General features: G+C 41.1%; 1 protein-coding gene across 1 annotated transcript; it reads right to left on the bottom strand.

Moving 5' to 3' along the window:
- Positions 1 to 849: 849 nt before the first annotated feature.
- Positions 850 to 27,374, bottom strand: abcc6a (ATP-binding cassette, sub-family C (CFTR/MRP), member 6a). The gene is made up of 31 exons (XM_004538929.5): positions 26,961 to 27,374; positions 23,996 to 24,172; positions 23,695 to 23,820; positions 18,136 to 18,273; positions 15,406 to 15,528; positions 14,270 to 14,331; positions 14,014 to 14,145; positions 12,602 to 12,808; positions 11,260 to 11,437; positions 10,885 to 11,046; positions 10,675 to 10,767; positions 9,914 to 10,117; positions 8,632 to 8,778; positions 8,446 to 8,533; positions 7,811 to 7,880; positions 7,572 to 7,698; positions 7,300 to 7,476; positions 7,049 to 7,216; positions 6,659 to 6,842; positions 6,476 to 6,560; positions 6,270 to 6,387; positions 5,626 to 5,833; positions 5,219 to 5,529; positions 4,729 to 4,928; positions 4,435 to 4,561; positions 4,117 to 4,218; positions 3,859 to 4,005; positions 3,605 to 3,763; positions 3,325 to 3,491; positions 3,020 to 3,214; positions 850 to 2,213 (listed from the first exon to the last, which is right to left on the bottom strand). The coding sequence occupies exons 1-31, from the start codon at positions 27,000 to 27,002 to the stop codon at positions 2,105 to 2,107; spliced, it is 4,533 nt and encodes a 1,510-aa protein (XP_004538986.2). The 5' UTR covers positions 27,003 to 27,374; the 3' UTR covers positions 850 to 2,104.

The following is a 27,374-nucleotide window of genomic DNA, read 5'->3' as shown; positions in this document are numbered from 1 at the left end:
CTCTGTCTCCCGTCAGACGTGTGTCCCTGTCAAGTCCGCATCTCCGTGCCTTTCACGTTGATAGTCTTGCGTCCTTTGTTAATGTTTTCAGTTTTGCTTCCTCCACTCCTTGTGATGTACGATTGCTCCCTGCAGTGCTCCCCTCCTGTGTCTGATTCCCTCATTATCACTCTTTGTATTTAAGTCCTGTGTGTTCCTGGGTTTGTTGTCCCGTGGTTACCCATCATGACTGCAGAAAACAGTAACTGGAAGGACAAAACAGTCATTCTGCAGTCATTGGTGTAAACGAACAGCTATTGTGCTTCATAGCTTGGATAACAGCTTCATAGCTGTCTGCCACCCAGTGATTGAGTTTGGTAACTTAAATTAAGTTTTGTGTGAATTTATATTTTACATGCACCTTTCCCTGGTTTTTATAAACTCAGCTCTGGTTACATGCAACAAACCACAGTAAATCTCACATTGAATGAGCTGTGCACAGGCTCTGACACAAAAATGTGGATGTGGATTAAACTACATACAGAACTTGACACATGAGGAGGCAAAAGTCTTGTTTAAAGAAACAGTCCTAAATGAAAGAGTCAGGCATTTTTGCCTGACTCTTTCAAAATATAATTATTAGGAAATACTTGGTTTTTACTTGAAATGTGTCTTTTTTTTTTAAAATGATGAAGTCAGTGGGGCATAATATTATTTGATATAAATACATAGATATAATCTCATTCGACACCATCCTGTGATTATTTTAAGTTGCCTTAATTGCTCTGTAGCACTTCTTCAATCTGCGTTCACTTGGTTGTGAAAGCACCTACCATTATATACTTACGAATGCAAAGCCAGACATAACCATTGAGTCAAATAAATTTTATTTTCCAGCATGATGTATGGAACAAAAGCCATTAACAGTAAAAGGTCAGTGAAAATGATCAAGCTTGTTATAAAAAGTATAAATATAACATAATCCTCATAATTTTAAGGACACTTAATACATTTTGTCAAATGGTATAAATAAAAACTTGGGTTTCTCTTAGAATATATTGTCTAAACCAGTAAGACAAAACAGTAAATGCTTCTTCTCCTTGAAAAGTTCATAGGGTTCATTCTTTGAATAGAGAGTAAAATCAACATGTCAGCACCATAAAAAATAAAACAAACAAACACTGATTTTTATCTTCTCCGTGTGTGTATGGCCTGGTCTGTGTGGTAGACGCTGAGAGACAATCACACAGAGATTTATCACCATTGTTTTCATGAGGCATTCTCTTCATTCATGGTGGTTTTCACTACCGGTGTCAGGTTAAATCTGACCAGAAAGGACTCTATTGACAGTTTTATGTGTTTACTTTGACAGAAATAAACAATGGCCACAACATAGTTGGACGATTGCTAATGTGTTGGCTCACTTCAATGTTTTCCTCATTTTCCCTGACATATAAAAACTCCAAATTGGCTGCCCCAAGCTCAGATTTTGAATGCAGTACAAACCTCATTTGCTCATCCTTTGCCAAAGTGAACCTTTTGAAGGTTAGTGTGTCAGAGAATTTCCTGACCCACTTTCTGAGACAAGAAGACAAAATAAGACTTCTATCATTTTAAAATTATAAAATTGCCTCTTCTTTCTATACAAGGCTAAAAAAAAGAGTGAGTAAACATCCATATTTAAGCCTGAGAAAACATAAAAAAATACACACTTATAAAACTACAAAAATAATATAGCTTCCATTCTTAAAGAGAATGAAAATCCTTAAGATTTGTGTTACCCTTTCATTCCAGCCTTTGGCTTAATCCTGTTTATGGAATAAACTGACTCCATTAATCGAAATACAACATTTGTAGTGAGACTCAAATATCCAGTATAGCATTCCTGTATAGTTTTCATCCTCTGAGGTTAACAATGTCTTTTCCTGACTTGGGACAGTGTGTCTGTCTGTTAAAAACCAACAAATGCTTTTGAGATTCATCGACAATGCCCTCACGGAGAGGTCTTTGGAGCTGCCACAAAGCTTGGAATGGCCCAGATTAATGTGTGTTGGAGAGCCATAAGCATAAGGTGCCACATCTGTACACCAGGTCATCAGTTCTATGGCCAAAGCCCAGCGGAGACCTAGACCAGTCCAGCTTCCCGACACATTCGATAGAACTGCCCCCTCTGTGAGATGAGGTTGGCTGGAGAGTCCATCTCAGAAATGTGGCCTCTGTCCATGACGATAACTCTGCGAAGCAGCAAGAAAGAAAGTATATTGTTTATATGCAACATATAGGTGTGTAATAAAGCTGTGCAGTACAAGCAAATATTGCAAAGCACATCTGTATTCGTCATCTCACATGTCATCATTTCCTTTGCTGTATCTGGATATAGCATAACACTCTACTAGCATATAACATGCCTGCATCACATAGAGAGTCTGACCTCAAACACTTTTGCATAGTCCAACAAATAATCTAGCTGTTTCTCATTCAGATCCACAGGCAGCAAGAGTCAGATCCATTTTTAAAGCAGTTTTTACAAACAGATCTTTCCTCTGTATGTTAATTCGTATCTACAAATGACAGAATATAAGTTAACAATTCATTGATTAAGTTAGTGCAGTTAAATAATGCAAAAACAATGCATGTCACTAGTGACCATGTTACACCTGGATTTGACTCTTTGACTCCACAAACTGCATAGATACTACTGGTTTAGGCAAAAGTTAATATTAACAAGTTTGTTTATAGGGCTACAAGAAAGAATATATTTCTTTAGAACCATTCCCACAATTTACTGTCTTTGAAATGGTAAATAAAAACAGTTTTTTTTCTTCTAATAACAAATGCCCTTTACATGTTAGTGTCCAGAGTCCTCTCTTTTCACAGACTTTTGGACTGTGACAAGAAATGGATAAAAGCAGCAATATTCCAGAAGCTGGGATCATCTAATGTGGGATCTTTACCTAGCCTCAGTCACTTAATGAATTCTTAAAATTGTCACCATTACTTTTTTGTCGATTCACTAAATAGACAATGAACATTAATATACCTGGTGTAGTCCATGATGGTATTAAGGCGGTGAGCAATGGTCAGCACAGTGCAGTCCTCAAACTGTGTGCGGATTGTTGACTGGATGAGTGTGTCGGTCTCCAGATCCACAGCAGCTGTTGCCTCATCCAAAACCAAGATTTTGGTTTTCCGCAACAAGGCTCTGGCTAAGCATACGAGCTGACGCTGACCCAGACTACGTATACAAAGGAAGAGAAGGGAAGATTAGAATATCATACTAAACGTGGTGCTGGAGTAGACGCTACTGTACGCTACTGCGTGTCATATTGGTGAGCTTATGTGTACCTGAGGTTTTCTCCTCCCTCTGTGCATTCATGGTTAAGTTTGTCAGGCAGATTAGATACAAAGTTTTTGAGGTGAGCAAGTTCCAGTGAACTCCACACTTCCTCATCTGTGTAGGTATCAAAAGGGTCAAGGTTCATCCGGAGGGAGCCTGAGAACAGCACAGGATCCTGTGAGAGAGGACAGAGATTTTATTCATCACCGAAATGTCTAAATTAATAATATAATCACTAATCATTTTTTTAATGTGATGAAAGCCAGATCTCAATAAGAGTTATTATACCTGAGGAATGATAGTAATGCGCGATCTGAGGTCATGGAGTCCAATGTCAGCAATGTCGACTCCATCGATAAAGATCTTTCCCTTTGCTGCCTCTAAGATCCTAAAGATTCCCAGGGCAAGTGAGGATTTTCCTGCTCCAGTTCTACCCACAATTCCGACCTGAAAAAAATTAGGTTTTAGAAATGATGTTTTAGATAATTATGCAGTTTAAATCAAGGCGATGAACACTTTTAATATCACACAAAATGAATTACCTTCTCTCGCTCATGAATATGCAAAGTAATTCCTTTCAGAGCCAACTCAAGGCCTTTACGGTACTGCAGTCCGTAGTCCTGGAACTCTATAGTACCGTTCTGGGGCCAGGCCTGGGGTAGTGAGCTGCTCTCTATACTCCAACTGGCCTGTATGAGCCAATAAGGAAGGATAAGTAGAGAAACAAAAGCCCTCCTCTAGTACAGTTTATTGTCCTAAGCAGTGATTGGTGTACGTGTGTGTGCGGTGGGAATAATGACCTCTTTAGGAGTGTCAGCGTACTCGTTCACTCTCTCAACGGAAACAATGTTGTTTTCCACATCAGTCCAAGATCGCACAATCCAGCTCAGGATTCCAGTCACCTGCAATATTTAGTGAAAAGGCTTTTACTTCTCCTGAAATGCGATGCATTTCCGGATAGAAATAAAAACAATGCAATTTTCACTTTTTCTAGTTTAACTCCCAAATGCCTCATTCTGTAGCTGTGTGATCAAAGAATATATACTGTGTTTCTGGTGGTAATAAGGTGGCTACTTGGATAACAGTATAACAACGTGACTGTGGGTAGACTGTATTACCTGGAGAGAATGTGACACAGCCAGACCAACAATGCCTGGGCTCAAGGTGCTTTTCCCCATCACAGACAGAATGGCAGCAGCTAAGACCACACCATTACCAACAAACTCCAGATTGACTGCCAGCCACCTGTAGATATCAGTGTTATCATTAATATCATTAATAACATTGTTATCTCATAAATCAACCACAATTCTTAATGTTATAAACCTTATCCAACCCTCATCAACTGCTAAGTGAGCAAATGGAATATGAATAAAGCTAAGGCACTTTATAATGATTGCATATCCTCTCACCGGGTGGCCACAAATCGAGGGAAGTAGGAGGTCTGATTGAAGTCAACCCTCTCATTAGCCTGCAGAATGAACCTGGACTGCTCTCCGAAGGCTCGGATGACGCTGGCGCCTTGCACCGTCTCATTGAAATGGGTATAGATGGGCGAGCGGCTCACAGCTTCCAGCCTGCGCAGCTGACAGGATGTGGCAACGTAGAAGCTCTGTTGGCCACAGTGGAAAAGTAAAACACCATCTTTAATGAATGAAACAAGTGGGAACACTCAGGGCTTTCCCATAACTCAGAGTGAATGCATTCAAAGTCCATGTCAGCAGGTGGGGAACAAAATTCAAGTGGATGGCAAAATCAGCAGGTTTGGTTTTGGAGCCCAGAACTTTCCAATAACATACAGTAATGGAACCCAGCTCTTGCTAAGCAACATTCAACAGCATCATCTCAAATAAGAAACTAAAGATCAGAGTGGAGAGTTTATATTTTGGGGAGAAAATATACCTGGACAAAGGCATAGAGGAAAGCGAGAGGCAGGATGATCACGGCTGCAAAGGGTGTAGCCATCAACACAATGATGCAGACCTCCATGAGCTTGAAGACGTAGCTTAGCATCATCTTCAAGCCTTCAGGGACCATACAGTCAATAGCGTCAATCTCCTTAGCAAAGCGGTTCAGGAGGTTGCCACTTGGCGTGGACTCAAAAAAAGACATTGGAGAGTGCAGCACGTTGTTCAGGAGGTCCATGTGCAAGTGGCGAGAGGCGATGATCCCGCAGATAGAGATGGCAACAGTCGTACCAAAGATAGCAACACCTGAAGGGAAGGGAGAATGAGTGTTTGTTATGTCCAAACGAAGTTAAATTGTTTGAATCATTTGAAGCATCATTTGAATTAAACCCACTAACTCACCCTGCACAAACCCAAGGGCCCCAAAGACAGTCAGTTTCAGGTCTGTATCAATTTGGGTGCCGTTAACAACAGGATCATCGGCCCACTTGCTGAGCCAGTAGTTGTAAGCCAACGAAGCGCCCTGCTGGAAGGCGTACAGGAAGACGATGGGAATGATGATGGCCAAACCGATTGTCTTGAAGTACTTCTTGTACATATCCAACCTGACCTGTTACAAACAGATAAAAAGCAGCAGGAATAAGAGAACTATCTTCACATCCATTCCCTCCATTTATCCAAGTCCAGATCAGAGATAATAAAACAATTTTATTCATAATTATTAAACCAGCAATAACTATTTTTGCAGACACAACCAGAACAATGTGTCTGCCATGACCATGTGTTTAACTTTACTGCTGTGTATCTGTTTGCCGTTTGGTGCTGGGCACATGTCATGTAAAATTGCTTTTCATTGAAGATGGCTTCTTGTTTTAGCCAAAAATAACATAAGGGGAGTGACTGTCTACCAAAACATTAGACTTGCACAATCTAAAATAACAACAATGATTTGAAATATACTGGCAAGCTAAGCAGAGTTGAGGGAAACTGCAGAGCATGGTAGGGAGTGGCACTGACACCTAATTTTAGGCCTTTTTCAGACTTACTCTTCCAGTGCGTGCCTTGTCAACTTCAGTGAGCTTTCCCAAGTCCTCTGGTACTTGTTCCTGGTCTGTTTCAGAAACAGGCTCCATATTCTGCAGGTTTGTATTAGTGGTGTCACCCCTAAGGAGAGGTCAGAGGTCAGTTTCATAAAAAAGTATGGTTTATATTCCAAATATGAGAATGAGGAGTGATGCATTTGTCAATGTACCCAATGAGCTGCTCCTGTGAGAGATCTCTGGAGAATGGCATGAAGTCGACCATACTGAGGCGAGCATTAGACCTCCTGGAACCAGCTACATGAAAAGTGTGCATAGTGTTGAGTTATTACTGGGAATTTAAGAGATTGTCTTAATGTAAAACAGCAAAACTAATGTCTGAAATGTCTCTTCACCTCGTTGTATGGCACTCTCTTTTCTCTCTGTGCTTGCAAAGGTGTGGATGAAGTCTGCAAATGCGCCGTGGTGGCTGAGGAGCTCCTGGTAAGAGCCACTCTCTGTGATTTCTCCATCTACGAGGACGAGGATGAGGTCGGCCTGCGGCAGGAAGCTCATCCCATGGGTCACCAGGATGCGGGTCTGTATAGCAAGCCACACAAGTCAGAAAAATGACATGTAAGCACAATCCAACACTAAATTAAGGCTTTCTTGAAAACAAAGGTGTCAGCAAAGTGGTTGTTTCCATATTATGATAACAATAGCACAGAACTTGTAACTGGCGCAATTGTCTTTGTGGTTGCGTTGAACTGGATAAACTGCACTTTGCAGACGTTATATGGCATTACCTTGTCTCTAAGGACTCCTTTTGGTCCAATGACTTTGCCGAAGATGTGTTGACCCACATGTGCATCAACGGCAGACAGCGGATCATCCAGCAAGTATACATCAGCCTTTCTGTAGACAGCTCTGGCCAAACTGACCCTCTGCTTCTGCCCGCCTGAGAGGTTAAGTCCCTGCATGGAGAAAAAACGTTTAAAATATCTGAGACTCAACATATGCATGAAGCAGCATTTTTTTTAAACAAAGTATTCAATACCTTCTCTCCAATCTCTGTAGCATCTCCAGCAGGTAGGATGTCCAGGTCAGGGAGCAGGGCACAGGCCTCGAGCACACGGTGGTACCATGTTTTCAGCTTTTCCCGGCCAAATATGATGTTGTCTTGGACTGTGGCATTCTGAATCCAGGCTTGCTGGGGAACATACGCCACAGAACCCTGTGAAGAGACAGTCAAAAGCGAGAATATCAATATTTATTACAAGTTGCCCACAAACTATGAATAGACCTTGTTATGGAACGCAAGCTTAGTACCTTGACAGTAACTTGGCCACTTCTTTTCTCCGTTTCCCCAAGCATAGCGGACAACAACGAGGACTTTCCACTGCCTACATGTCCTACCACAGCAACAAGGGAGCCTCGAGGTACACTGACACTGATCCTGTCAACAAAGAAGTGAATTTTCCTGTAAGCCTCAAATCTTTTATTCTGTTGTTGATTTCTTTTTTCAATCTTCTTTTTCCAAAACATATAAACACATACTTAAGACATACCGTTTAAGACATGGAGGACCCTCTGCAGACCAACTGAAAGTGCCGTTTTCTATGACCACATCTTCTCCGTCTAAACAATAAAGAAAAGATTGACTTAAAAGAACAAAACCTGCAGCGAGCACTGGAAAACAGATGTATTCTTTCATCCTTAGTGATAAACAAACTTTCAAAACAAAGCTTCTCCTTGAAGTTACTCGGCAGGGTGCAGCCGGGGCGTAATTACAAGTGAATTTTCTTAATCATACAAATTACAGAGCCGCTGCTTTTTCACAAGCTGTCTTAGGAAGTGTTGACAGTTTACAGACAGAGGAGTGCAGTATATTTTTTTATTTCTTTCTGAATCATATGTCTGAATTCATGCTGTGATTTACGTTCAACCGCTGAAGGGAACATCCTATAATTACCCTGTCTACCAGTCAGCCTGGGGACCCAGGAAGTGACAGTGCACATGATCCATACAAGGTTGTGGTAGTCCACAGTTATAAACAACTACATCTTGTGGGATGCTTATATTGATTATGACAGCCTGTGATTTCAGGCAGTATGGGGAACCAAACTGTGGATATTTGTGAAACTGAAAAGTATAGAAGTGTATTCATTCAGTGTAATAGTGTATATATGGGTGGGGTTCTTACCAGAGCTCAGTGGTGCCTTTGAGACATTCTCCATTTTCAGTTCTTCTGAGCACAGGTACTTCCCCAGACGTTTCAGTGAGACTACAGCCTGAAACAGTCAGAAATGAAATGGTCGATATGTGCTGTTAAACTGTGGACTGTGAAAATAATCTCCTCAATCAGGGATGGAGAAGAAATGCAACCTACCTGCAGGGTTGTGCTTATTGCAAATGGAAGCTGACTGAGTGGAGTCTTCAGGATATTGATTAGCGCCATGGAGACAAAGACCTTCTGTGCATCCAGGACGTTCTTGTCATCAAGCATCACATAGACTCCAAACATGGCGAAAGCAATCTTGGGGGGGAAAAAAGGCACTAAATGTTACTTTTATGGGCAGAACCCTGCATGCTCTTTAGGCACAGACAGTTTTAAGAACAAGGATTGCACAGGTCTAAATTGTCAATATACTTTAACCCACGTCGAGACGAAAATCAGCAGCAATGCTTTAAATGTCTGATACTACTTTCTGACTTCCCCGCCCTGTCTGTGGCACGTAACCCTAAGTCTAGCCAAGTCTTATTGTTCTGTAGACTTGAATCTTTAAAATAAGGCCACTTATGTATAATTTTATTTTTTGCGTCTCCAGCAAGGTGTTTGATAGAATAAGATGAAATTCTCTTCAGACATCTCCAGAGGATAAATCTTAATGATTTGATGATCTAACACAACCTTATTGATTTAACACTTGCAATTATTGTATTGTCTCAGCTTACTTTGTGTTTCTGGCATGGTAAGATGGTATAATGGTTATACCTGGTGGTTGCCAACACGTTAGCATGACTGAGAAAATACTAGTTACTAGTAGAATGCTACTATTTAAAGGTATGGTGCAAGAGCCGTGAATGAATGGGAACCTGTGGAGCTGTGGCCTAAATGTAATTTCATGAGGTACGCTTTATTCTTCTTGTATTTTTTCGATAGAAAAGGCTGAGACAATAGATACTACTGGCTTTGACTGATTCCTTTCTGTAAAGATGAGGAAATTCACAGCACCACTAAGTTCTTCACGGCATCTGTTATTTAGATTTTAAGCATTAAATGAGCTGCAGCAGAGACATTGTAGCATTAGCCCCCTGAGAGCAATCACCTTCAGTCACAGCTGACTGCTTGTTATACACGCATATACATTTCTCTACTGTTTAAGCTACACTCCTAGCCTATAGTTAGCATTTGGTGCTATCATGGGACAGTCATGAAGTGAATTCCTAACAAATCAATCAAATCTAATATATTGCTACTGTACTTGAGAAACTACAAGATTTTTTTTGTCTACATGTCTATTTATTCAAGACCGCCTCACTATCAAGACTGCAGACTATATAGCTCTTTAGCACAGTGGGCTTATTCAGACTTTAGACATGCAGGACTGCTTGTTAGTATCGTGGAGTTAGCCTCTGTATTGGAATGTCTATCAAATGATTGTTCTCACCAAGAAAGAAGAGGAGTTAAAAGATGCGATGGAGATGGAGTAGAGAATTTGAGACTTCTTCAGAGCCTTGAGCTCCTTTTCTCTGTAGCCCAAAACCTGCTCCAGGAAGGCCTTCTCCCAGGCATAAAACTTCAAGATTTTTATCCCATTCAAGATCTCATTCATCAGTCTGATACGGCCATCCATGAACTTCATTTGAATCTCCTGTTGACCAGAGACAGGGGTTTTTACTCAGTATTGTTTGAAAAAGACCGCATGCAAAGCTGGAACTGAGGCACAGTGGATAGACAATTAGCAGACCACAGGATTCATGCATTTGTGAACATGGGTTTGACTCCCCTTATTACAGCTGTAGTAGTTTTCTTGAACATCACAGAACTTGTTTAATTCAGTAAGAATTTATTGCTTGTTACATTTTAGTGAATTTTATAACAAGGAAACAACAAAGAGCCAGGAATGTGGTCACTGCATTCAAGACTAAGTTCGATTAAACTGGCATCCAAATTTACAGAAGCCTCTGTTGTTTTTCCAAAGAAATGAAAAATTATGCCTTTCTACTGCCCACCCTTTCCTGTCATTGTTTTTCAAGCATGTTATATGGACCAGACATCAAAAGGACAAGGGAGAATGCACCATCCAGGCCAAACACCCACACAGCTCTTCAGTCACTATCTAAACCAGCTGTGGTATCCCTGACCTGACGTGCCAGATGTCTGGGCTACTGGAACGAAAGTGTGAAGGATTCCTGTAACAGCTTTTACCTGCAGCTTGCTTCTTTTCTTTGCAATGAATCCGTTGAGTGGAAAAATGAGAATGACAGTGGCAATTCCTGCCAGAGCTGACGGGCCAAGTTGCTGAAAAAAGGAGAAAGGATATGATTGTTTCAAGGTTTGTTTTTTTTTCTCTTACTCTGTTAGGCCTCATTTGTGCATGAATTGGATGCTTTGTAAAAACACTGCATTTCAACATACCTGCCAGAGGAAGAAGAGACAAAGCGCAATCTCAATCGGAGCCAGCCACACAGCATTAAAGTACACCACAAAGTCCATGAGCTTCTGAGTGTCTGCTGAAACCAGATTCACAATCTCGCCCACAGTGCAAGTCCTTCTGGCAGAGCTGTTTATCACCAAAGACTGGATTGCCAACAAAAGAGACAGCATTGTTTACAGTGTAATTTAATATCCTCGTAAAGATTTCACAAAATCATTCATCTTAGGTAAAACTGCTAATCACATACTCCATTCTGGAAGAAGATAAGGTTTTTGTTTGTGCCACTTGAGACATAATTTATGTTGTGTGTCTGTGTCGGTTAGTGGCTTCATGTCCGTAGATATAGAGTGACTCACCTTCCTGTAAACCAAGCCCATGACAGCTGTCTTCACCCTCATTCCCACTGTGAAGCAAGTATACATGTACTGATGGTTGAAGAGGGACTGAAGGCAAGAGAGGAGGAACATTAGCGTGGCGTAGAAATAGCCCTTCCACAGTGGTGCATCTTCATCTCTCATGAAATCCAGCAGAAGACTACGGAGGAGGACAAAGAGATACTTAATCGCAATGTTTCAGATGGTTGCACATGTTCAATTTTGTCTTCAACCTCTGTATTGAGGCTCTGTTTCTATATCTTTCCTGGAAAGTTGCGAATGATGCAAAGCAAAACAGGCACAGACAGGTTTTTTACTCTTTTTACAGATTCAATCTGGTATTATCTGACTCTTTTCGTGTGCTTTTGCCAATGTCCTTGAGCGCTGCTGTGGCTGCTGGCTAACTGGCCATCACAAAGTAGCCTAGGTTGCACAACAGAGCTCAGCTTGTGGCCAGGCTGCCCTCACACTTGGCCAGCGGCTCCCTTATTGTGGTCCAACTGCATTTCTGCCATTTAGAGCCTCCTCTCTCTCTCTTCATGTCCTCCTTACTGGAGCAAAGAGGGCTGTGGTCTCGTCTACTTTTCTTGCTCACAGCTCTATGACCGTAATTAACACTTCCACTGCTTCTGTGCTTTGCATCAACAACAACATTCCAGTCTGACTGGTGGGATGGTGAGGCGGGTGGCGGGTCGGCCATGACCTGTTTTCACTGCTGCCAGCTTCTGTTGTTGTTTGGCAGTTGTCATAAATCACCAAATCCCTTAACGCTATTTATCTGTCTATCTCTATATTTAAAGAGATATTTTAGACGGTTGTATTTTTGTCTGCTGTTTCTTGAATTTTCCCAGCAGTAAAACAATAAAACTTTATTTTACCCTAGCCTGGTCTGCAGTGCATCCAGGTAATTTCAGTCAGAGCTGAGGTTTGGAAAGGTCTGGCTGGAGCTTTCCTCAATACAGTACACTCAATGCCATTTGGTTTGTGGGACACTGAGCAGTGAAAAAGCTATATTTGGGAACTCAACAACAGTATCTCATTCCAAATATAATGGCACAGTTTCTTGCACTAAGTAAACCTCTTTCTATCAGACTAGACTACTTCATTTCTATCTTTATGCTAAATCGTCACAACATTTATGGATTATATAAATGAGAGAACTGCTATCTAGGGGATTTTCAGCAATGGAAAAAAATACTCATGGGCCTCATGGTACTGGCTGAGATACACTTAATATTTGCAAATATTGGCAACTCATACTACATCTACTTAAAGCCACATGTCTTTCATAAAAGCAGAATTTGAGGTTCTGGTGCACTCTTACCTTAGCACCTGAGGGATGGCAAACATGAAGGCATCGTGGAATATGATACACAGAGTACCAGTCAGGAAGTACGGGCCGAATTTGCGTGCCAGTGTTCTGAGGAGGAAGAAGCCAGAGCTTTGTTCCTTTTGCAACTTCCTGAGGAGCTGAGCCTGCTCAGGCAGTCGGCTTCCCAGCGCCACACCTGATGCTAAGGCTTTCTCCTGCCTAAAAGAGCAAAGACATTGTCACAGTTACAGACATCTATGTTAGAGATGCACCAACATGCTGCTGTCTTTTAAGTCTCCAATGTAAAACTCTAAAAAAGCACTTGTTTTTCGTGCCACCGCTGAATTTGTTGGCAGCTTAGAAAAGCATTATTTGCTGAAATAATTATTAGACTTAACAACTGCTTTCAAAGCACTGGATTGTGTTAACAAGCCTTGGAAATGGCACAGAGTCTCTAGTCTTGACATTATGGTATTGTATTGTCCTCAAATGACTCTCTTTGGGCCTATTTTTAGCCCTAAATGCCTGTGGTGATGAGACATCCCAAGTTTTAATTTACCACAGTTACAGCTCTGCTCTGCTCGGGTCATTAATTCGACCAGCCCCATGTTGAAGTTTGACCACATTGCAATAAAATGGAACTGATTTTTGGCTATGACAATAAGGAGAGGAGTACAGGGGATCACAGGCCTATGTCAAAATAGCAAGACACGTGCATTTCCTGCACATGTCGTGTCCTGTCTTTTGTGCTGCAGATTCATGCACCAACTGCTGCCTGATACATATCAAACATTAAACAGCTGAAGATGTGGTTCTTTAAAGGAGTATGCTGACATTTGACATGCTTCTGATGTGGAGAACTATGTAAAAGCAGATGCCTTCTAAAATCTAACAAATAAAGCTGATGATCCCAGTAAAGACGTGGTTACCTAAGGTTAGGATTTAAATAAGAATTTTCAACAGAAAGTCAGAATGGCAGTTTGAGGACTTGAAAGATGACTGTTTATCAGGTTAATGTTAAAATAATGTTATTGGTTCCAGTACTGTAACAGATTTTGTTATAGATTTTGCACCCACTAGTACACAGAGTCCACTAGGGTACGAATGATGTAAGTTTCATCAGCAGCAGCTGCATGTGAGGCTCAGCACGGCTGTTATTGTACCCTCCAATTTGCGGTGACCCCACAGACTTGTCCACCAACTGCACATGCTTCCCCCGAGCAGACTCCAAGTGGACTAGAAAGTAGTATAATGAGAACAATTATGTGTTTGTGGTGTCTGCAGATGTTTGTGTACGTGTCTTAAAGGAGCGTAATCCCAGCCATACTAGAGAGGTATACAGATGCATATGCAAAGTGCATTGCAGTACTACTGTAAATACCCAAAGTACCAAATAAAATTTATCAAATTTAAATAATTCTCACTTTTGAAGTTTGGCACATTCAGCTGTCCAGTCCTGTTCCAGATCTGAGATGATCTTTTGTGATCTGTCTTCCTCCCTTAGGGTCCACAGATCCCCTGCTTCCAGTGGGTTGCGATATCCTTTTACGACAAGTCTGAGGAAGAAACACGGGAAGTGATTCAAACAGAATAAACATATTATTGTAAACAAGCACAAACTGTTGTTGCAGTGAGTCAGCCGATGCCTAAAAATGAAAGGGTTTTAAAGAACCATCTTACCCAGTGAACCACCAGAAGAGGATCTTTGACAGGAAAGAGGCATCTTTCACAGGACAGGGATTCTGCAACAGATTAAAGACCAGACTCACTGTTGTTTTCGCAGTAAATCTCTCACCACTTGAGGGTTTTTGAGAAATACACATCCTAACAGAGTCCGTCGGTTGATGGTTGAATGGTGCACTTGTGCGGGGTGTGTTTAAGAATGCTAATGTGCGCAAACAACACTGCACACTCAGGTGGTCCAGTCTGACGACCAAAGGCCATGAACTCCCACAGAACAGCACAAATAGTGCTCAGTGTTAGCGCAGGGTGAATATGACGTTTTGAGGTCTGCTGCAGACAGAGTGGAAATGTGTCATCACAAACTATAACAAGTGGATACACACGCAGAAAAACAGAGTTTGTCCCGTCACGCAAACTTTTTGGCATCTCCTCCACCCTGCCACCCCCTCACTGGGGTGTTTGCTCTCATCATTACCAGTGCTCTTACTCTCTGTCTCCCCTCTTCCTGTGAGTAACTCTAACCAGAGCGTGGGGCAGAGCAGCGGAGGAGGTGGAGGAAAATGGGTGTGTCCACCACGCCAGACTGTGGCTTCTGCACCCTCAACCTCCTTGCTACTTGCCAGCAATTTCTTAAGGGACTTTTCCAGCTATTTCAATTGTTTACCACTGCGGAAATATTACATCATATGTCTGTTTGATAAGTTAGAGGCTCATTTTCATTCACCTGTGAGTTGCCCCTAATCAGCGTATTATTCTGAGCTCAACAACGTTTTACCAAGCTCATGTTTGATGGGGTAGTGAGATCTGTATTAAGTAATTGCTTTTCTGTTGTGTGGTCACAGACTCTTAGCAGTGGTCTCGATGTTATCTCACAAAGTGAGTGAGCAGTACTGAAGGTATGCAGACACACAGGCACACACACACAGTCATTCACACTCCTCTCACAGGAAGCCAAAGTGGACATGTGAGAGTGAAAGGAAGGAGGATGTGAATCACATCATTTCCTCCAAAAGTGAAAAGTGTCTTCACAACAAAAGCGGAAAACCACAGGACAGCCACTCCGGCATTTTTCGTTCCTAGGTAATCATAGAGGATGTTCTTGACGGAAGCGGTTTACATTCTCCTCTGCCTACCTTTTCTGAGATGGTTTTTCCCTCTGGAGGCTGGTCAGCAAAACAGCACAGGAATAGCTGGGCCAACTGGATTGTGAAGTAGGAGAAGAAGGCGAGGTATCGTACAATATCAGAGGCAATGCCCTGTGGAATAAATAAATAGGAAAAGCAATGAAAAGGCAGCTGATAATGTCAGAATGCTGCAGTTAAAGTTCTTTGAGTTTACTGGTTTCAAGCAAGTTTTGCAATTTAGACATTTATTTTAAACTAGGGACACAATTAATTGGCTTTGCGGCCGACATGACGAGGGTTTTCATTTGGATCAAAATGTATTTTGGTTGTTTCATCTCTTTCAACATTACTTAACAAATCACACAACATCCTGACTGTGGTACAACGGATCATTTGTCACCACTGTGGCTTTGTGTGCAGTTTCACAACAGCACAAAATTCATTATATAGCTTTTATATAGCTTTTCCTTTGAGCGCAAGCCGTATAGCGGAGGATGGTTTCTGCACCGGGATCACAGACACAATAAAGAGTATTTTGGACCTTTAAGCCAAATCAGGGTGAAAACCCAGAGTCTTTAATGGTGTGCTTTTTATAAATGAAACAACAGTTAAATTTGTCTCGCAGTCACGCTAAGAGCCCGTATCTGTAAACAGGGAAATTGTGGTTTCACAAACCAGCACCCTTACTTTCAATCAAGGGAGCAGCTGCAATATTAACCACTCAGAGACTTTTGTGAATTGTAGGACTCGCATGTTATTCTTGACATACAGAAACTTTGGGCTCTGGCACAGGCTTTGTTTACAACTGGGACAGAGCCACTGCCACAGGCTGTGTGCTGTGTATGTGCAGCAGTATGGCTATGCATAAGAGTTGGAGCCATGGTAAACAGTAAAATGATTTTCTGTGAAAAGTGTGGTGCCGTGCCCAGAAAGGCGATACGAAGAAGCCAAACGGATCCGGCCACACTGTGAAAAGCAGGGTCAGGATGGTCGGAGAGTGGGTGGGAAAAATGTAGGTCAAGCAGCTAAGAATGACCAAGGGTCCGCAAACATGAACTCCGTCAACTTGAGCTGTCAACGCTGCAATTTGAAATGGACACATTCTTCGTAAACATTTAGAATACATCTCAGCGCTATATACAGTCCACACGGAATAAAACTGCTGAGCTGTGCAGCCTCCGCTTTTTTTATAGCTCATCACAGCAAAAGAAAACGTCTTACTGTTTGTATTTTGTCATGCAACAGTACTGATGTTAGTGATGACCGCTATAGTAAAACCCTCAGAAAACAAATACTGGCCAGGATAACTGAGAACAAAATGGCATTTTTAAATAATGAAAATTACAGACATTGAAATATACCAGTCAAAAAAACACTAAAAATATTTTGTTTGCAATTTTGAAACTGTTAAACAGATCTATAACGTCACTATTCATTGCCTAAATCTTTCCTTTCTTTGGTTTTACTTCTGAGATCTAGTCCAATTTTTATTTACCGATGGGATCCTGGAAATTCCTCACTACTTCTGTTGCAACTGTATGAATATTAAATTCATATTTGTACATTCTAGGAAAAAGCACATTCAGTTTCCTTCCCAAGTTGGTTGAGAGGAGTGATATTGCTTGTGGCTGTATGCTTGATACCTAGCTCCACTATTTAGCATAAAAACAAAATCTGTCTCAGTAGCTGACACATTACATTTAATTTTTGTAATCAGTTTACTGTCTTTGTGGTAGACTAAGCCAATTAGTCTACCAGGAATTATAACTTCCTTTGTTTTATAAATTTAGGGGAGTTGCCTGCAAATCTGAAACTTTAAATGCCAGTCTTGACGTATAATACCTTCTAGCTGGCAGCAACAACAGTTTTTGGAGGAGAGGATGTGGTAAAAAGCCTAAAGTGATTAACCAAATTTAATACGTAGATACGGTTCATCATAAACTAGAAATATGGTATGGAGGATATAGTAAGAATTTATGAGTGGTTACATGTGTGCACCGTTCATGTGTCCGCATGTGTGAAATGAAAACATCTGCGTGTAAATCATATATGGCTTTACATTATGTGTGAATGCATAGATTTCCATCTGGCCGTGGTTACAGCAGTGTAGGTCCATAAACACAGCGCTGACGTTCCTCTGGTCTGACCCTGGGCTGCCATGTCTCACCAGCATTTATCCCAGGCCCATCATTACTCTCCCCCAAACAGTATGGGAATGTCACACTGAGAAACGATAAAACAGAAATATGGATGTGTGTGTGTGTGTTTTTATGGAAATGCAAATGCGACTGCCCCACGGCTGCGTGAACAAAAATACAAACCTACCCCCATACAACAATGATTGCTGTGTTCGACGGGAGACACAGGAAGAAAAGGAAACCCTAAACACACACAGGCTTGACCAGAATTGGCAGTGTCATCCTCCAACACATTGTGTTAACTTTGGGCTACCTTGGTTAAAATTGGGGGATAGAGATAGAAATTCTTTTCTGACACAGGGTACAGCTCAAGCTGTGCTGCTGGAGTCTCGCGTCTAGACTATGGGTAGGAGCACAGCTGATTAGATACCTCTTCACGGTGTTTAGACATGGCAGGTTCACTAAGTTCAGACTGGGCATGCTAACAAATTCACTTTGGCATGAGCCTATTTTTGATTTCAGTCTTTTTGGATGCAAGATGATATCGTTTATATTAAAGGGTACATTTATTTTTATATTCATTAATAGGCTAAGAACATACCTCATCCATGGCTAGCTGGATCTTTGCTCTTAGAGGCACCAGAGCACAAACAACTGCCAAGACCCAGAACAGGAAGAGGAATATAGAGGAACGACAGCCTCTTATTCTTTCCAACTGGATGATGCACATGGCCAGGATCTAGAAAGAGAGACAGAAAGACTTTAATTTAACAGTTAACATGTGTGGTTCTTGCAACACAGGACAGGAAACAACTCTGTCCCTGAGAGCACCATAGAGAAGAGAGCCAAACTCTGATGCCACGTTGATACTGCCTGAAATGATTTCACGGACAAAAGGACCAGGAGGAATCAACTTTTGTAGAGCACAACAATGTTTTTCAGTCTCTGGGAAACTCAGATTTCATAGTCTGTGTACAGTCATGTCAACTGCTTTCTAATTGGCATTGCGACTATAGATTGCATTATAAATTTAAAAACAGAGACCTTCCAAAAGGCTTTCCTTTGACTCTAAATGCCTCTGGATTTATGTCTATATCAAGACTTCAGGTTATTTGAATATTCTGATATTCTGCAGAAATCCAAAGAAAGGGATATTTTTATGCTCATCGTTTCTCACCTAACCAACAATGAGCCAAACTAGCTTGGAAATCAGTACAATAACTTCACAATCCAATAACAAATGCAGTGCAAACTTAATATAGCAACAAAATAAATTGCAAAAAATGCTGACAAACGTTGAAGTTAACTACGGTTAACATTTTACACAACATTTAATTCATGGAAAAACCTTCACTTGATGCAGGGGAATAAAACTGCCAACAAGCTGTTTTTTTTCTGGTTAATATTAACAAATGCTATCTTGCTTACTAAAACAAATGCATGACCCGAGGATGCTGACAGACGATCTTTTAATGGCTGCGTGTGTCACCGGATGCCACTCGTGGAACCACAGAACCTCATTCTCTTCTATTAGCTGCAACTGTCAGTGCGAGTGTTTTCCACAGAGCACAGATTTCATGTGATCTAATGTAATGCGGTCAATGGTTTTATAAAAACCTCCAAAAATAGCTCTGATTCTGGGAATTCCCTGGCTGCAGACACGAATATGACTTGGCTCTTTTCTCTTTATAAAAATGACACATATACGCCGCATGCCACACTGTCCTATATACTTTCCTGTTTTCTCCAAAAAACAAACAAACAAACAAGCAAAAAAAGACTAATTTGGTTTAGACATGCTGGCTATCTGTCTGTGCTCAGAGGAGGCACGCATCGGCTTGTGAACCTCTGTAATTGGTCCCTCACCGAGTGGTTGGCCAAGTGAGACGTCACTTCACCGTGCCAGCTCATCACCAAGTGGGGAGAAAGCGGATTTAGGTTTCATAATGAGCACCCACATTGGTTACCCCGGGACGAGCCGCAGTGCTGTCCTGTTATAAACTGCTGGTCTGTCAGTTATATAACTTTTCTTTTTGCATCAACAACCTGAAGCACTTTGTGTAAATCCAGTGAATGTCTTTGTGCTAATATAAACAATATTCTTGCTGCAGTGATGATGAAACATTTGATTTGATTTGATTTGATTTGTTCATTCATTTTCCCCAACACATTTGATGCTCACCAGCCCATCAGGGAGAGAGAATATAAATAGACACGCACTTACAGTCACACATATGGGGAATTTAGAGTCTCTGGTCTACCTGACTTGAATGTGTTTGGGAAGTTGGAGGGAAAGCCATAGATACAGTAAAGAGGGGATGTGAACAACATGCCAACCCAAAACACACAAATGTCAAAGAATCTTGTGTGCTTTAGGACCGAAGCTATTCTAATTAGCAATACTTTAGTTAACTGAGTAGCTTCTTTAATAGTTTTCAATGGAATTTTATTCTGCTTTAAATGCATATTTGTTTTCTGAACATAAAATCAGCAACACTGGCCTGATTTATTCATTCACTGCTTTATATACATAGCATAGCAGCGCTGTTAGCAAAAGATTTTGAGCCTATTTGTGCTTGTGGTTGCACGCGCCTGAGCAGTGCCAGTCCAGCCCTCTCTTAACTCAATTTTGTGGTCTTAGCCAACTAAACACGAAATGCTTTAATACTACCTGTGTAGCAACTACTGGAGATTTAAGATTATCGTCAAATGAAGTTTGAGAAAAAGAGGACATTTTTATGCCACAGTTAATCTTCCAGTTACATAACAATAGATTAAAGTGCCAGTGAATGGTAAAAATGGATTTGTGGGACAGCCCAGCATGATATAAAGATTGAACAAATGCAAAAGTCAATAACTTCAACTGTTATTTAATACACTTTTAGAAGTATTTTCCTCTGCTGCATATGGGAACAATATTCTTAACTATGTTAAACTAGATATTGCTTGTGATCATAAAGATAAAATAGTTAGCTAAAAGATGCTAAAATGCTACAGTTTAGCGATAATTAGTTGATTAACACTGGGGATGAATCAATATAAATGAATGTATTTCATAGGTTAATTTGACCCATTAGTCAGTTCATCTTATTGACTGCTGGAGGAGTTAAGTAAGACTATGGGACTACTTAACACCATATCTATTAGGCACACTCTATGTTAGTGTGCTGTACCAAGCCCATGGGATAAACCTTCTTTTTTTTTTAATTCTTTTGCTCCTAAACACATAAGATCACATCAGCCCCAGTCCAAACCTTAACACCAAACTGGCCTTAGGTCAGCGTACAAGAGGAAGGTTGATCTTATTCCTAGCTTTCCGCTCCGTCTTGCCACCATATTGCTGCAAACCATAAGCCCATCTGTTTGTAGGACTCAGTGGGTGGAACTAACTTCATCACTAGGCCTGAATCAAACCCCGACCTTATAATTACATGGGAAGTGTGCAGTGCTGGGGATGGAATAGGAGCTTTACGTCATGGCATTACTGATTATAGCCGGTGTCATGTGTGTACTTTACATCCGTACTGACCACGATTCATTCGTGGGCTGACTGACTTGGGCGAAAGCGTTCCCATACACTAACTTGAGTTGAAGGGCAACAAAACAAACTGGTCAGAGCAACAAGAGCACAGTGTTCCGTTCCCGCACCCAGGGACTGGTTGGTGGTATGTGGCTAGAATCAACATCTAGAAAATTATATCCTTTAATAAAGATAAGTCTGGCACATAGATTAAAAGATTGGAGACATGTTCTTAATGTGATTTAGGAGTTTGTTGTCTGCCCCCCCACCCTCCTCCCCGGTGTGAGAAATTAGATATTCCAAATAAGGGACCTTTTTTGAGATGTATCCTTTTGATACAAGAGACGTCTCAGTGTATTTTTAAACACAAACACGTGCTGGTATTTACTCAAGAGTCTGAAAAGACCACAGGTGGGTAAAGCTGTCTGACTTGGAGAGTGAGACTGAGCAGAACCTGTATGAGGCTACAGAGAGAGAGAGCTTTGTACGTAAACTTATACAACTGTGTGGGTCGTATACGACAACTTTATAAGCTCACAGGACCCTTCCCATCTGGGCTCTGCACCCTTGCATAGCATTGTACTTTCTATCACTCTTGCTCAGGATAAACAGCATTTTAAACTTGCCATGCCACCCATGCTGAGCTGTACTCCTCTTCTCCTTTGCCTTCTCATCCAAGTTAAGTATCATTTAAGATGTACTGAAAATGAGTGGGATCGATGTTCTCAGAAACATTCAGGGACTTTTCTATCAACAAAGGCTAAAACATTTCTCTGATTGCACGCTGGGCCTTATTTTCTATAAATAACCTTCTACCGCTCACCCTAGACACCACTGTGATCTGGGTCGTGGAGGCTAGTATGGTTTGCTTCAAGATGTTTTGAGGGAAGATACAAACAACATTTGTAAAGATTAAAGATCTCTTCCAGACTACGTACATCTGCATATGTCTTGCACTGATTCAGATCTAAACATTTGAGTCAGAGCTTTTTGTTTTGGGGTTTTTTGGATTTTGGGTTTGGTTTATACCCAACCGAGGATTCTTGTTGCTAGGGTATCCGGAGGGCTATTTTGTCTTTTATCTTTTCTTCTTCTTTGCTAAGGCGTTGCAGTTGAACCCACTGAACTGTACAGTTGTGGTCAGAAGAATTGTGCTCAGAGAAGCATCTGGCATCTAAACTTCCAATCCAACAGTACACCTGTAGGCTATATAAAGACCGAATCTTCCTGTGTAATTAGGGTTAACACAGACTACAATTGTGTGTCATCACCTTTGTATTTGCTGGATTTGTGTGTTTTTGTTTTAAAGACAGACCACATAGTTGGAAGACAGTCATATGGACTTAATTGGGATTGAAGCCATGCCATTGTCAATGTTCTTCGCCACTAAGCAGCTCATTTGAATTCTAATACATAATTGACCAATCATCATGATGCATGATGATGTGTCAGATACAAACAGTACATACCTTGGAAACAGTATACACTAGATCATCACCTATAAGAAATATTATCGTTTATGCAGTGTTTATTCATTATGTAGTGTATACTGTTTCCAAGGTATATACTCTGACACATTATATTCAGTCATATTCTTGCAGATTTTATATCCATAATGTAAAAAACAACGCATGTAGACTCACAGAAGCAAGAAAATTAAAGAGGAAGGGTCCAAACTGGGAAAGGGGAAGTCAGAGGGAATGGACTTCCTCTGGTGTTTCATGAGCTCAGCTGAGAGGAGTTTGTGTTAAAAAGCCTAAATCACAGATGGAAACATGAAGCAATTCCCATTTTTTTCAGTGTCAGTTGTATATATTTTGTAAAAGAGGGATCCAGGCTGCAAAATATCTGATTCATTATATTTGGTTTATTTGGCCACTGCCAAAGTACCTAACAGTCACACTTTCATTGCATTGGAACTTTGCACATACATATGCAGTTACATTGACTCCACATGAAACAGTAAGTGATGTCATTATATAAGTGCTTTGCAGTCCGATGAGCGATTGTCAAATACAAGCAGGTTACTGTGATATTTGCATTGCCTGCTACACCATAAATCTAGCTATAGTTCTGCATCTTTGCACCTCAGTGTTTGACTAGCATACTGTATATTTGCACAGTGACATGTGAGCCAGCAGGACACAAGTCGAAATATTTCCCAAACATCTCTGTTAGCTAAAGCTACTCTGAATGAAGAACAAATGTCAGATCTACAAATCAACGGTGCATCTATATATAGAAATTATGGACACCTGATGCACAATTAGATGATTGCTTCGCAGTAATATTAAAGTTGTTGTCTGTGTTTAATAACTGTGTTTAAAAACTTGCGTTGTAGTTCTTGCTTTTTTATTCTTAAAGGATTTGTTTTCAACACTGTGCCTTAATGTTATCACTCCCATTCTGACGACATGTAGTTTCCCCCCTTAGTACAAACACTAAGAACACAGTGCAGTGCTTTGGCTAAATAAGGAATTGATAAACGCGCCTTGCTCCTATCCTTGATGTTCCAAATGTCATGCAAGATCTAAAGTGTGCGTAACCTTTTCCAGGTCAATAAAACATTAAATTAAAACAACTGGAGTTTGATTTGGATAGATGTGTACATGTGTGAGAAAAAAGAGCCACAGTATTTACCACAGTCATGCTGCGAATAATAGGGCTGAGCAGAAAGACCATGTGGTGTTGGATATCCTGGCTCCTCTCCAACAGGATGTAGAAGAACTCCACAAAGCCAAATGAAGCCAGCAGGAAACCCAACACCTGAACAGAGCAGAGAGTATGAGGAGAATGAGTCGAGAAGCTAAAAACAAAAATAAACAAAACAAAACAAACCAACACAAACTTCGCAAATGTTTCGACTTTTTTTCTTTTTCTGTCATGGGAAAAACTTAAACAATAAACTGAAGACTGGCCAGCATTTAAAATGATGTCTCACCATCTTGGCAGAGCAGAGACAGGACATTTGAATGTGTCCGCGGTCATGGCAGTAGAGATGAAGACAGTAGAAAGGGGCCAGCAACCACAGATAGATACAGGGGACCCACACCAGCACTGTGTTCTGGAAACACTGGGTTAGGTCTGGGTTGGCTGTGTACCATGTACGGTTCCAGTCCTGCATCAGAGAGAAAACAAGAAGTTCAAAAGTTCAGCTTGAAAGAATATACTTAAAAGCCAGAAACCGAGGTCAAACTGTGCGATTATATTCATCATCTGACAGACTAAGCAGGCGGGACAAAGTGGCAAAAATCCCGACTTGGTGCAGGTCCTACGTTTCATCCATCAATCCACTGAGAGCGAAACCACAGCAGGTCAACAGAAAACGTATCTGTGCTCAGTCCTGAGAGAGTGCGAGCTGGAAAAGGCCTCCTTTGCCAAAAAAGCTGAGTCAGTATTTGAATGTTTTATTTTTTTCCCCCTCACCACGTCTCTGGCTTGTTTCCCAATTTGAGTAGGACAATATAACTGTCAACAAATCAAACGATGAGGTCAAGAACTACAGTAATAATGAAGCCCATAAACTATAAAAGTTTGTGCAGACGAGGTGTGTTGAGCAAATGCTGCCAAAATGTTGCGATTACGTAACAGTAGCGCAACCAAGATAGTCTGTCTATCGTTAAAAAAAGATACTTGGGGCTAAATGGCTTGTTGTTGTCAAGCTTCCCTTGTTTATCACCTCGCTGCCCTAATGAGGGGCAGGGTGTCTGGCTGTGCTAACAACACTGCCCTGGGGAGTCACCACAGGAAGTGGTTTTAAAGCTTCTAGCATGGCACATACGTCTGGCTCTGCTGGTAGAATTCCAACTGGGATAAGGTAAAGTGGCCAAAATTGGTGGCAGCTGCGAGATTATTATGTAACAACCGTCTGTCCACACACAGGCTTTTGAGTGAAGCCCGGCAGGTGAGATATTGGGCAGACTGACGCTGTCATTTCTGGTAACTGTGATTAATTCAAGTTTACCATCAGTCAATACTGTTTACTGCCACATGGGTCTGAATCATGATCGGACTGTCAGGCTCTTGTTTCAGTTGCTAGCAATTATGATGATACACTTCTTTGGCTGCCTCGCCTTAAAAGTCTGATTCTCACATACAGCTTCACTACATATCTGGTTAAGGTTATGCAACGAGTGCATGATTTTGCACCTATGGTATAACAGCAGCTTCTGTGAGGTTTGGCATATCAAAATCCATTTAAGTGAAAAACTGCTTGAGAAGGAGCGAGTGGGTGGCTACTTTCACAGACCTGTCTGAGTTCTGTGGTCAGTGGCAGGCAGATGAGCACTTTTATGATGACATCCAACCCGTCAAAGCCTCTCTGCGCTCTTTCTTGTGCTTTTTGCTTGTTTCTGACCCTTGGCTGAAATGGTGTCTGGTAGATGCCAATAGTGTCTATTTTTACCTGACAAAGTGATTTGAGAGTGGAGAACAGAGACACTTATTGTCCTCTGAATCTGCTCATTGTTGCTTTTTACATCCCCTTTATTTCAGAAACCAATTCAGCGTGTTGCAATCCCGTTGAGTTTTGAGGAACTGTTAGAGGATTACCTATTGTGAGTATGTGACGTGTATAAACTATAGAGACTGTAATTTAAGGGAGCGTTGATCACTCCCCTGTCTGTCTCACTTTGGCCTGTTGTTCAAATTATAGATTAGGTTGATCTAAAAAGAAAGACGCTAAACACAATCCTAGCTCCTAAATTGGCCCCTTTCAAATTTTTCCTAAAACCTTTCAGGTCAGGTGTTGCTGGAACAGATTGCTGAGCTGGACTTTACAATTTCAGTTTTAGATCCATATAAATCTGCATTGCTGCCCCAAGGCTGTGACCAGTGAGTCAGCAATGATGTCATTTCCAAAACATGTAAAAAGGTCAGTGTAGTTAATAGCAATAGATATTTGTGGCCAGCAGAAGACAGAAACATCTGTTAAAACATCCCGTAAGAACAGCACATCTGTGTTTTGAAGTTTCATGGCAGCGAGGGCTGCACAAAATACAGTAACACGCTTTCACTTTCCCAACAGTGTTTGATGGCAGTTGTTCTGAGGTTTTGCAGGAGCAGAAACAGAGAACAAGAAGTAACGAGAACCAGAAACCGAGTGAAAGAGGAAGGACGAGGGTTGAAAAAGTCAAGTTGGGAATGAGTGCATTTAATAATCCTGGCATTCCAGTTGGATCACAGCCGTTCCTTTTATTTTAGAGCCGGGATTTAGAGTGTGGAGTCTTGCAAACATGCAAGACTAAAAACCTTTTCCAATTAGAGCAGCAGACTCACTGTGGTGCATTTCATCCAATCAGCATCTCGTTGTTATGAATTATGCCGCAGGATGACAATAAACACACAACTGTGGTATTCATCAAAGGTAAAGGCTGGCGTTCAGAGAAGCTTTAGATTACAATTAGTAATACTGGCTGCGAATACTGAGAAGGTCAGTGTATGGGGGTTTTCTCCCTAAACACACAAAATTAGTATTACTCATTTGATTTATTTATTAGTGCCAGTAATCCTTCTAATCCCAATAAACAACAGGTATCCAAGGACAAAATGCTAATCTGGCTAATGCTAATGGCACTGATCATTTAAATAATAAGATTAAAACAAGTTTAGGAGAGTTTCATCAAGAATTATACCAGTGTGTTTATACACCAACACTTCTGTAAACAAATGCTAATACTCATAATATAATCTGCCAAAATAACAAAAATATCTTTGATTTCATATTTAGCAATTCATAGACAACTACGAGCTGAAATTAACAGACATCTTTGCAGGAATAAGCAGGAATTATAAAGACATACCTCATTTTTTAAATGAATGCTGTTTAAAAGTGACCTTGGCTGAAAAAGCCACACACTCAGTAATGCGATGTGATTCCAGGGTCAGTGAACACATCATAAACTCACCCACAGAGGGTCCAGGCCACTGAGTCTGCAAAAGGCATCCATCCACTCGTTGGCTCCTTCCTCCCTGTTGCTCCACTTGTTGGGCTCGATCAGCACTGCTCCTCACAATGGGTAGCACAGACTCTCTGCAACAGCACCGGTGGGTGTATGTATGTGTGACGGGGGGAGAGACACTGAGTCCTAAAAGACTAATGGTTGTGTTTCTTGGGTTTAGCCAGTCCTCGCTTGTCTGTCTGTGTGGTACGCTGTGTTTATTAGTGTGTGTGTCTGTTTGAGTGTGTGACCTTTCCTGCTCTTTAATAAAACAGCTTCTCTCAATCAAACGCTGTTTCTGTCTGCCTCGCTGTTTGAACTGGTGCTGCCCTGAGATTCTGTGTCTTTCTGAGTCTCACTCAGTCTGCCTGCTGTTTATGA

Source organism: Maylandia zebra, linkage group LG6, assembly GCF_041146795.1.
Source record: "Maylandia zebra isolate NMK-2024a linkage group LG6, Mzebra_GT3a, whole genome shotgun sequence".
NCBI lineage: Eukaryota > Metazoa > Chordata > Actinopteri > Cichliformes > Cichlidae > Maylandia > Maylandia zebra.
Note: the sequence above shows the minus strand (reverse complement) of the source record. Positions and strands in the feature narration are given on the sequence as shown.